The following is a 12,828-nucleotide window of genomic DNA, read 5'->3' as shown; positions in this document are numbered from 1 at the left end:
GGAAGTCAGAAAGAACTTTTTTTTCAGTTTCAGAACTGTCAACAGATGAAGACGTTGAAGCTGATTCGCTGCAAAGTTCCAAATATTGATATAAAAGCGTGGGAAATGAGTCAACCTCTATCCCCGTCTCTATCCCTTCAATCTTTGTCTCTATCCCTTCAGGAAACCTTTCCATTGCCCTACCAAGAAGTCTCCCACATTAACTTCTGTTCCTGCAAGGATCATCTATACACCTTTTCCCCCCCATTTAAATATATTTTCGGGAAGAAACTTCGTCCCACCCCCTTCCCCCCTCTCCTAATGACCAACCCCCCTCTCCACGCCCCCCATCACGCCCCCCTCCACACCTTCCCCCCCCCCCTCTCAACGCCACAGTCCCGCACCACAATAGTTGAAGCAGACTTCGGGACGGTGCGGGCTAATCCAATTTCAGTCTGCCGATGATATCGGGCAGAGTTTCACCAACTTGGGAGAATGGGAGCCCCGTGTGTGTGTGTGTGTGTGTGTGTGTGTGTGTGTGTGTGTGTGTGTGTGTGTGTGTGTGTGTGTGTGTGTGTGTGTGTGTGTGTGGTGTGTGTGTGTGTGGTGTGTGTGTGGTGTGTGTGTGTGTGTGTGGTGTGTGTGTGTGGTGTGTGTGTGTGTGTGTGTGTGTGTGTGTGTGTGTGTGTGTGTGTGTGTGTGTGTGTGTGTGTGTATGTATGTGTGTGTGTGTGTGTGTGTGTGTGTGTGTGTGTGTGTGTGTGTGTGTGTGTGTGTGTGTGTGTGTGACAGGGACAGACAGACACAGGGAGAGACAGGGACAGAGAGAGAGAGAGAGACTGGGACAGACAGACAGAGAAACAGGGACACAGAGACAAGGAGGGGACCCCCCCCCAACATGAAGGGACGGGGGGAGACCATGGGAGGGGGGGTATAAGCCCCCATCTTATCATGAGTATCGCTGGGATAGGGAATGGGTGAGAGGTGATAGTGGCTCGGTGTGGATATTGGCTCCTCACAAGATGGGACAGTGGGAAAAAAATCAAGAGGAGCAGGAAGTGGAATATATTAGTGTGTGATTATGTGTTTAGTGGGAGAGAAGAAGAGGGAGGGAACCAGAGCACCATTAACTCCAACACCAGGGTATGACAACACAAGCTGCCACCTCCACCTCGTGACAAGGTGTGCCACCAGATGATGACAACAAGGGTGTGGCAACACATGGCAGGAATAGGCCACAGTATGGTGTGACACGAGACAGCTCCAGCGGAGTGTAGTACTGGCTTGCGTCACAGGAAATATAATGTCACCAGCAGGAAAGTTTCCATCCGGTCAATCACCACAGAGATAAAAAGTCTCATACCACCCATTTGTTTGTGCCCATAACCCCCATTAGTTGGTGCCCATAGCCCCTATTAGTTGGTGCCCATAGCCCCTATTAGTTGGTGCCCATAGCCCCTATTGGTTGGTGCCCATAGCCCCTATTAGCTTGTGCCCATAGCCCCTATTAGTTGGTGCCCATAGCCCCTATTAGTTGGTGCCCATAGCCCCTATTAGTTGGTGCCCATACTACCACGAAGGAAATGCCCATCCTCCCCAGCTCTCCCATGTTTGTCACTGAAGAAATTACTAACAATTAAATCTACACATCTACACACTAAACAACATTCAAAGACACGCTGACAAAGTGTTTACATTTTTTGACATCTAATTTCAGTATTTTTCTCGGAGATGATGTAATCATTCCACTTGGTAAGCTGCATTCTCCCGTGACGAAATCCAGACGTTTTCTCGTTTTTAAAACTTAAAAACATTTCCTGTCGTAAGATACAATAACAAAGGCCTGTCTGAATGTTATTACTTTGTGGTATGTCAATGTTTACATTCCTCTCCACTTTGGTGCAAGTTTTGCCGCTTCATCTTCACTGTCGTTCCCTAGTGTTCCTACATGACTTGGCACCCAGACGGGTTAAGTATTTAGAGACTTGAGGTTTTGCATTCATGCGATAACATTGGTGGTTGGAAAGATGTTGATGTAAATGTTCATATACAAGGTTTCAATGGCAGTTCTCGAATCGTTAATGTTGTGTTCTCGGTGTTCTGCAATAGCATGTTGGAAAGCCTTTTTGAATTTGTAACATGTCTGCAAAGTTGAACACCCATTTGAGTGCCTCAAACTATAGAATTTCCTGACTTTACTGCAGCTCCGGATTCTTGCCTCTCTTGGTTTACTGATCAGTCTGAAGCTCACAGCAGATGGATGTTGGTGTCTGTATTCTGCTTGAAGAGCCATAATATTAATGTTTGCTGGCAACGATTCCCAAGGGGCTTGCATAACGAAGTCTGCATATATTTTGTCGACATTTTTCTCAGTGATAAATTGTATTTGCAATCTCGATTTTTTTTTCTGGGATATTCCTGCGCGGGCCCTAAGCCTCTGGCTGACCTACTAATCGAATGTATTGATAATGTATATTGCACAGTGGGTCCAAAAATTGTTATTGCAAGTTCTATACAAGTTAGTGCTCCATTGGTTTGGTGTTAAGAGACCGACCTCATACGAGTTTAGTTCATTTATTATGCACCCCAATTATTATGTATAATCCAAGTTTATACTTAATTTCTCCTTTACAGGCAGATACTTTGGCTAACTCATCAGCTCTATCATGCATTCGGAGGCTAACATGAGATGGAGTCCATATGAAATGGACTCTGTTACCATCATTAATAATTTTATTGTATTTGTGTTTAGCTTCAGACACGAGCATGTTACAGTTATGTCTTAAAGAGTTCAGAGCAGTTAAGAATGATAAAGAGTCAATTACAATTAATGTATCAAGCTCGGAGACTTGTGCACATTTCAGTGCAAGGAGCAAGGCAAATAGTTGGGCGTGAAGGGTAGAGACCCAGTTGTTTATACGACTCCCCACTCAAAGTACAAGCCATCGCCCATTGTCAGGACAACTGCACTTCCAGCTGCACCCGTGGGGCGGTGTAGGGAACAATCAGTGTATATGATCTGAGTGAGAGAGACTGGTCATACGAGCGTCAACTGGATTGAGTTGTTTAACTCAGCTTTCGCCTCAACCCCCAACCCCCCGACAGTCAGTGACTGACGTCAGCTGTGGGACGAACGTAACCCCCTAACCCCTCCCCCCCCCCTCCACACTCGGGTAATAACCAGCTTAAATATCAAATTGTGTACAAAACTGATAATTGTTAAGCTTGACACTTACGTAACCCAACTTATATCACCCAGGGAGTGAAGGGGAATGGTTGCTCACTAGACCGGAAACACCTCAACAGAGACATCACACCCCCAACCCCCCCACCCCCACCAATCTCTACCCCCTCCCCCTTCCCCCGTTTTAAATGCTTGCGTACCCAAGCTGGGCAGTACCCTCCCCCCAACCCCTCCCTTCCCCCCCACCACTTCAAGTTCCCCTAGTTCCCTACCTCCCCATCCCCACCACTACCCACCTCCCCACGTCCTCCCCCTCTCTCCACAAAATATATCTTTCTACGGGCATTTATTCTTTTCAACTTTCAGGAAAAGTAGAGTTTCTTTCAGCAGCGAGCGAGACGGAGCCGTTCCTTCAAGTTCCCGGCACTCTACATATGCATAAAACTCTCTATCCCTTGATCTCCCAAGAATCGCCTATAGAAATTTATGCCTATAGGAGATTTTCTGGTGAAGGTGCCCAGTCCGATGGGGGGCTGGGGGGAAGGCAGGGGGGGGGGGTAATCCCAGACAGGGAGGGAGGAAAGGGTTTCCCCCTCAAGAGGAAGGGGTATTCCCCCTCAAAAGGAAGGGGTATTCCCCCATCCCCTCGAGAGAAGAAAAACCGAGAGGGATTGTGTGGAAGCTGATGAGGGGGAATGGGAAAAACCCCCAAGGGTAAGGAGAAAAATCCCAAGGGTGAGGAAAAAACCCAAGGGTGAAGAGAAAACTCCCAAGGGTGAGGAAAAAACCCAAGGTTGAGGAAAAAATCCCAAGGGTGAGGAAAAAACCAAAGGGTGAGGAAAAAACCCAAGGGTTAGGAGAAAAAACCCAAGAGTGAAAAGAAAAACCATTTCAATATGTGGCATATTTCGAAATATAATTACCCAACAGCATTCGTCACGCCACACGAAAATGATCCTGCCGAGTATATTGCAAATAACACCACACGAAAGCTGAATCATGATCATCAATTAACTTCAAGTTGGATCAGGACTACATCATGTATACGACATTTAAATTGCACAATGCAACGCGTTGCATTGCGCAAGAACTCGATTATACACTAGACCTTTACAAATTATACATCTTTGATTATTATAAACTTGCATTAAAAAATATACTCCATGAAAAATACACTCCAAAAATATATATAACACAGTCACCCACAGCACAGGACCCACAATCCCCGCCAAACACACACCGAAACTTCGACGTTGGTACAACGTTCGAACAAGTTTTAACACCTCCTAACCAGTTATAACAACCAATATAGCAAGTTGTAACAACGTTCTAATACGTCATAAACACCTTAAGCCAAGATGTAACAACTTTATTACATGTTGTAACAAGCGGAAAATAGAGACAGTTTCGGTTTGTGTTTCCAGGGTCATGGGTTCGGAACCACTACTTCCTCCCCCAGAATAACCTCATGGGAGACCAGTAGGTCCATAGACCTAGCACCTTCATGAACTTAGCAATGCCTCACATACCCAACCTTCCTACAACCTCCCACGTTCCTGTCGAGACGCCCACGGTAAATTCATCCCGTGGTGGGTGAAATACCTACGGACGTGGGTGAACAAAACATCGCCGCCCGGCCCCCCTCTCTCAATACGCTCAAAATAAACCTTAGTCCAGTCGTGATCTGACAGATTTACATGTCCCCCCCTTTGAGTTCTCTCATCTTTCCTCCTTCTATATTTGTGTGTGTGTGGGTGTGTGTGTGTGGGGGGGGGGGGGGGGGGGTTCTCGCTGTCTTCACTTTCATCGATATTTATTTTCACGTTTCTGTTCCATTTTCTCCTTATTTTTCGTTTCTGCTATCTTGCTATATGTTATCTGCTATCTGTATAGGGGAGTAAGGCTTCTACACTTGCCTATATTTCTATGATAGCTTGTTTTTTCCCCATGATCAAACCACACAGCAGAAAATGGAGAAACGACGTCGTTTCGATCCGTCCTGGACCATTAAGAAATGTGTTGACACGACTATTTTCACACGACTTGATAAATGTATCTACGACGTGACCGAAACGTTGTCATTTCTCCATTTTCCGACGTGTGGTTTGGTGGTCATATCTTCAGCCACGTTATTGTGACTCACTGTCTCGTTTCCCATACTTTTTTATCGTCCCTCACCACCTTATCTCGTCTTACATTGTCTCCTCCTTCCCTATTGCTCAATTACCACTTGCTAATGGTCCAGGACGGCTTGTTAACGGGTCCAGGAGTGATTGAAGCGTCTTCACTTGTTTCAAATGTGTTGTTACGATACGTGTTCGGATGCTTTGTTGCGCCTGATTCACTTATAAAGTTAAGCTTGGATTTTAAGTAGGATCTGGGAACCAAGACGACCGTCTGGGAACCAAGACGACCGTCTGGGAACCAAGACGACCGTCTGGAAACCAAGACGACCGTCTGAGAACCAAGACGACCGTCTGGGAACCATGGCGGCTGTCTGGGAACCAAGACGACCATCTGGGAACCATAACGACCGTCTGGGAACCATAACGACCGTCTGGGAACCAAGACGACCATGTGGGAACCATAACGACCGTCTGGGAACCATTACGACCGTCTGGGAACCATGACGACCGTCTGGGAACCGTAACGACCGTCTGGGAACCGTGACGACCGTCTGGGAACCGTAACGACTGTCTGGGAACCGTAACGACCGTCTGGGAACCGTGACGACCGTCTGGGAACCGTGACGACCGTCTGGGAACCGTGACGACCGTCTGGGAACCGTAACGACCGTCTGGGAACCGTGACGACCGTCTGGGAACCGTGACGACCGTCTGGGAACCGTGACGACCGTCTGGGAACCGTAACGACCGTCTGGGAACCGTAACGACCGTCTGGGAACCGTGACGACCGTCTGGGAACCGTAACGACTGTCTGGGAACCGTGACGACCGTCTGGGAACCGTAACGACCGTCTGGGAACCAAGACGACCGTCTGGGAACCAAGACGACCTTCTGGGAACCATGACGACCGTCTGGGAACCAAGACGGACTGGACTGTACGACCAGTCACGACCGAACCGTACGGCCAGTCACGACCGAACCGTACGGCCAGTCACGACCGAACCGTACGGCCAGTCACGACCGAACCGTACGACCAGTCACGACCGAACCGTACGACTAGTCACGACCGAACCGTACGACCAGTCACGACCGAACCGTACGACCAGTCACGACCGAACCGTACGACCAGTCACGACCGAACCGTACGACCAGTCACGACCGAACCGTACGACCAGTCATATTGAGCCTGGAAGCGATCATTGAGGGAAACCACTTCAATCGCACTTCCTAATCACCCTGATGATAGTTAAGGCTCCTGGAACGGCTGGCTACCACAGGGCTAACAAGCAGCCGCAGCAGCTCCTAACAGCACGTCGCAATTTTGACGTATACATTACCTACGGCCAAAAACTGTCGTACTACGAAATGGGCAGCGGTTCGCTATATTGTCTTAAATGTCCCGTTTTCTGTTCATGGGTGCCCTTGGGAGGTAAGGGCAATTTAGTACGACGGTTTCTTGACGTTTCGAACGCTTGCGAGAACGGGCCGATAGGGGCCCGTGTATTATCAGTTTACCTCATGAGTTTACCTCAGCTTACTCCAGTTTACCTCAGTTTACCCCAGGAGTTTTAGGCCAGCCATGCAGCCCGTTAACAGGCCAACCACTGCTGGGAGAGTTGTAGGGTTATTATGGGTTGTCCCCCTTAAAAGTGGGAGGTTTCTGGTGGCGCGAGGAGACGACACGTCTCTCCCCTACACGACGACAAGCAGCACATCCTTCCCCTCTACGACGACAAGCAGCACATCCTTCCCCTCCACGACGACAAGCAGCACATCCTTCCCCTCCACGACGACAAGAGCCACATCCTTCCCCTCCACGACGACATGCAGCACATCCTTCCCCTCCACGACGACAAGCAGCACATCCTTCCCCTTCACGACGACAAGCAGCACATCCTTCCCCTCCACGACGACAAGCAGCACATCCTTCCCCTCCACGACGACAAGCAGCACATCCTTCCCCTCCACGACGACATGCAGCACATCCTTCCCCTCCACGACGACAAGCAGCACATCCTTTCCCTCCACGACGACAAGCAGCACATCCCCTCCACGACGACAAGCAGCACATCCTTCCCCTTCACGACGACAACCAGCACATCCTTCCCCTCCACGACGACAAGCAGCACATCCTTCCCCTCCACGACGACAAGCAGCATATCCTTCCCCTCCACGACGACAAGCAGCACATCCTTCCCCTCCACGACGACAAGCAGCACATCCTTCCCCTCCACGACGACAAGCAGCACATCCTTCCCCTCCACGACGACAAGCAGCACATCCTTCCCCTCCACGACGACAAGAGCCACATTCTTCCCCTCCACGACCACAAGCAGCACATCCTTCCTCTCCACGACGACAAGCAGCACATCCTTCCCCTCCACGACGACAAGCAGCACATCCTTCCCCTCCACGACGACAAGAGCCACATCCTTCCCCTCCACGACGACAAGCAGCACATCCTTCCCCTCCACGACGACAAGCAGCACATCCTTCCCCTCCACGACGACAAGAGCCACATCCTTCCCCTCCACGACGACAAAAGCCACATCCTTCCCCTCCACGACGACAATCAGCACATCCTTCCCCTCCACGACGACGAACCACAGAATGGAGTACAAATTAATCACATTAACAGATACAGTAAGTCATACTGAGGGTTAAATGGACACAATGAGCCGTGCCCAAACGAGGCTGTTGAAAGACTAAGAGTAGTTGGGCTGTTTAGCAGAGGAATCCGTCCCAAGTTCCATCGCAGGATGAATGGAAGTGTATAGTGAATGCGTTTACAAGCGTATAGTATAGTAAATAACGTTTAAAAGGCCTGAAAAAGGGGATTTAAAGGCCGGGTGAGAATGACCCGTTCTGGACCAGTATTGAATTCCTGGGGCAAGATAGGGTGGGGGGAGAGGGGGGGGGAGGGCCTAATTGATTATCTTAGGGTCGTCTAGTTTAGGGCTTAACTACCCATTCCCTGGTTGCCAGATATGGTGATAACTGTTGCAGGCGTCTCTCCCCTGGCCAGGTGACAGAACCCCCTGGACGACCGAACAAGGGACGACCTCTGAATAGGGACCGGACAGGTGAATATGCCCCTTCGCGGCCCCTTTGGAGATTTCAATGTTCCCACACGGCACAAAATCTCCACTAGACCCCCTTACACACGGTAAGCCCTCGACGACAAGGAGCCGTGACGGGCAGATAAATGTGTACTTACCATGTAGACTAAATCCAAGGAACACAAGTAAAATCAACCTGGGCCACGACATGATCTTAGAACTGAAAATTAGAGGAGCAAACTGTGTATGCCAGCGCCGCGACTCCCTTGTATTAGCCAGGGCGCGTGTGTAGCAGTGACGTCACCCGCGCACCCTCCCACTCCTTGCCGCTGTTTGCTGACTCGGTAAACATTCGCTGTTTTTATCGCCCTTTCTAGATATATATACAGACATAAGGAAGCTTGATCTAAATCTATAGTTTATATAGCAGTTTTCGGTATCATGAAGTCTATTTTATACGCTTTGGAGAGGGAAATCAATAATAAATGTCGGAAAATGATGTCTAATTCACTTTCTTCCTTTAGCTACCATGAGTAGATTTCCTTTATAAAATTAAATAGCCTTGGGTTTAGTAACTCGACGAAAATAATTTTTAAACTGAGATATTGATGTAACGGATGCCCCCCCCTGATGCGTATGATAAGTCGTCTATGCTGGATACGTCGTTTTAAAGAGTCAGCAGATGGTGGGCTTTGCGCAGGGCGGTTACTTGACAACTATGACAGCGTTCCAGTTGCCAAGACGGTGTTTAGGATTCTTGATAGTTGCAACAAGAGCACCCAGCTTACTACCTTACCTTCGTGCAATTATTGATCTACAACAAGCAAGCTAGATAGGAGGAAAATTCACGTGATAGCATTATCAAATATATCAGTACTGCACATGTCGTTAATGCATGACATTAAATGCATGCTTGTTCAGACGGCAAATATTCACTCATCTATCATGACAAACAATTACATTAATAGAATATGATCAATTTTTAAACACTTCAATCCTCAGCACTCACAAATATATTCAGATTTTATCCAATCTAACTCAAAAACCACTAAAAAAATATTTGCCATTTTTACAAAATGCGCGCAATAAGTGGCAACACTCGTGACGTCACCGCCGAGGCCCCGCCCCGTCACCTCCACACCGGCAGTTTATCCAAGGTTAAAGCGACGATAACACAGCCCCGTCAAAAAGAGCCCGGGTAGAATCTTGATAACAGCATTCGAGCAGTAATGACATGAATACTCCGGAAGCAAGACACATGAGAGCTTTTATACGGGGGGTCATCATTATCCAGTCCGGATATTACGTTCATGGACAGAAAAAAAACAAAAAAAAATTGTCCACTGAGAAATCGTTATCGCCTAATTTCTTACAGATTTGAATTAAAAGTTTTAAACACCAAGAAGTTTCCTTGAGTTAAAAAAAAAAGGCATTAAAAAGGTAATTAATGATTCTTTACAGACAAGTCAACAAGTTAGTGACCCTTTATGAATACTAAATATTATTTGATCAACAACACGTTCGTTCGAGGCTTTACAACGGAATGTTAACGAAACCAGTAGTGCGTGCGTTGGTGGGTGTGGTACACGCACACACCTGCTGGGGTACACGCACACACAGCTGCTGTGGTACACGCACACACCTGCCGTGGTACACACACATAAGCTATGGTACACGCACATAACTGCTATGGTACACACACAGCAGCTATGATACACACACAGCAGCTATGGTACACACACACAGCAGCTATGGTACACACATGGCAGCTATGGTACACACACGTCAGCTATGGTACACACATGGCAGCTATGGTACACACACACAGCAGCTATGGTACACACATGGCAGCTATGGTACACACACGTCAGCTATGGTACACACATGGCAGCTATGGTACACACACGGAAGCTAAGGTACATACGGCAACTATGGTACATACACAGCAGCAAGGTACACACGCCAGCTATGGTACACATATGGCAGCTACGGTACCCACACAGCAGCTATGGTACACACACAAAGTAGCTAGATACACACACACCAGCTATGGTACACAGCTTTCTTAATAACAAAGGTGCACTTCAGCAACGACATACACACCTGCATACACAATACTGCATATATACATACAGTATACATGCAACAACGAACACGAAATCACTGATTCAAGAATGCAGGAAATACCACATTGAGAAATAAGAAACTTCTGAACGCGTTTTCGGTCTCAGACCATCCACCGAGCAGCCTAGAATACGAGAGAGGGAAGGAGAGACCGTGAGGTTACCTGCTTCAACCCGTCCTCCTTATAGAACGACGTATTCTGACGTATATTCTACTTAAGGCCAAACATAGTCGTACTAGAAAATGGTAGCGACTCGCGAAATTGACCTACTGTTCCGTTTTCTGTTTTAGGGGTCCTCTAGTAGGTTAGGATAATTTGTAGATACCAAGGCTAACATTAAGGCTTCTGGCACAATGGTTAATCAAGGCTGACCCAATTTAATTTCACGCATACCTGTACCCCGCGTCGAAATGACGTTGCTTGGTCCCATTGGGCAACTTCTAGGGGAAGGTTTAACACTTTAATATTGCTTTTAGGAGTTCGTCGCACTCTCCTAATTATGGACTATCAGAAGAGGGTGCGCACCTTTTGTAATAGGTAATCCTGAGCAATGCCAGGAGGTACACAGCATCGTATGTATCTAAAGCATTTTTAAATTTAAATTTTGCCCCGAGGGGCAGAGTTTATTGGGCAGCACCACTCATCTTATGAGTGGACATACCGCCATAGCAGGATGTACAACACTCCCCAATAGGAAGAAAACCCGCTGGGTTGTTCATCCTGTCATATCTAAAGCCTTTATTCTCACTTCTGCCTTCCTCAGGTCGTTCTCAGTGTCCCTGCTAGGGGAGCCATCGTTCAGGAAGCAGATGTTGAGCTCGCTGGTCAACCTGCTTGTGACCTCTTCAACAAGCATGCAGAAAATATGTCTATTGTACGTATTGAACGGTTTCAATATGTCTATTGAATGTCTGCATGCAATTAACAAACGAATAATCCAGCATTTCCTGTGAAGATAAAGTAGAAAAACATTGATGATAAAATATAAAAAAAAATATAAGATGATTGAAAGGAACTTATGAAACAGTTTCAGGATATTCAATAATATAAAAGTGAATAATGGGACAAAAAAAGTTATTATTGGGAATGCAGAATAGTCCAGAGGGCTTCACAAACAATGAAAGAGAAAAAATATATATATAGATGGAGAGAGAGATGGATAAATGGATAGCTAGATGGATAGATAGATTTATGGATAGATAAATGAGAGACATACAGGCCCGGGTAACGCCGGGTACCCTTAGTATTATTATATATATATATATATATATATATATATATATATATATATATATATATATATATATATATATATATATATATATATATATATATGAATTTAAAATATTCTTAATTAATTGGCATATATATTTACAGTCAATAACGACAGATGTTTGGATTCAGAAGGTAGCGAAATAAACCTTACGGCACTAGACAATATGGTCTAATATATTGTTCAATATTTTGGCGAGAATATTTTTTGAATGACTGTGGTGTACTCTTCGTGGTCTGGACTGGCAATTAGCCTCCGGTCCTTGTGCGTGTGTGTGTGTGCGTGCGTGCGTGCGTGTGTGTGTGCGTGTGTGTGTGTGTGTGTGTGTGTGCGTGTGTGTGTGTGTGTGATAGAGGAACTGCTGCCTGAAAATATCAAATTGTTCTGATATTTAATTCATTAACTATACATGCCTTGTTTAGTGTTAATATTATTGTGAGAGTATCTGCTAAGGAATTGGTTTGGAGAGATTAAGCTAAGTTAGATTAGGTTAAGTTATATTTGGTTAAATTAGGTTAAGTGTAGGTTAGGTTAGGAAAGGTTAGGTTTCGACATACTGCTTTCCAGTGTGCTGATGTGAGTCATGGCATCTCATTATTAGGATTACTGGGAAAAGAATGGAATTATTTCTCCCTAAAGTGATCAGAATACAAGATTATATGTTAGTGTCTTTGTGAAGGAATAAGAGGGAATGATTCGACGTTGAAGGAGTGGAACCCACTGGGAGATATCTCCAAGGTGACCCCTTCCATGTATTAGATATGCATCACACGCATTCACACACACACACACACACACACACACACACACACACACACACACACACACACACACACACACAGGTCTAACAATGCTAGCAAGTGAGGAATGGATGGTGTCATATGTAAAACCTGAACTAGCTTCAGTATTGGGCTCCAGACTTCCTGTGGGTTCAGAGGAATCCCAGGTTGTAATGTCGTGGTGCAGAGATAAGGTGCGTGGCTTGGGAGTACCCAGGTCGAGGGTTCGATTCCCCACATTGCTCTAATAGATGTTCTCATTGATGTGTGACGTTACGGGGGGATTTCCTTGTGTTACTACGA

The 12,828-nt window shown here is 46.5% G+C and overlaps 1 protein-coding gene across 1 annotated transcript in view; it reads right to left on the bottom strand.

Moving 5' to 3' along the window:
* The window catches only part of LOC123771982 (protein Skeletor, isoforms B/C), a 215,459-nt gene extending 206,802 nt beyond the window's left edge, over positions 1-8,657 (bottom strand). The window contains 1 exon segment of the mRNA XM_069337548.1: positions 8,507-8,657. Within this exon segment, the coding sequence (XP_069193649.1) occupies positions 8,507-8,558 (52 nt within the window). The 5' untranslated portion in view covers positions 8,559-8,657.
* Between the last annotated feature and the right edge of the window lie 4,171 nt (positions 8,658-12,828).

Source organism: Procambarus clarkii, chromosome 38 (genome assembly GCF_040958095.1).
Source record: "Procambarus clarkii isolate CNS0578487 chromosome 38, FALCON_Pclarkii_2.0, whole genome shotgun sequence".
Taxonomy (NCBI): Eukaryota; Metazoa; Arthropoda; class Malacostraca; order Decapoda; family Cambaridae; genus Procambarus; species Procambarus clarkii.
This window is presented reverse-complemented; position numbering and strand designations above follow the sequence as displayed.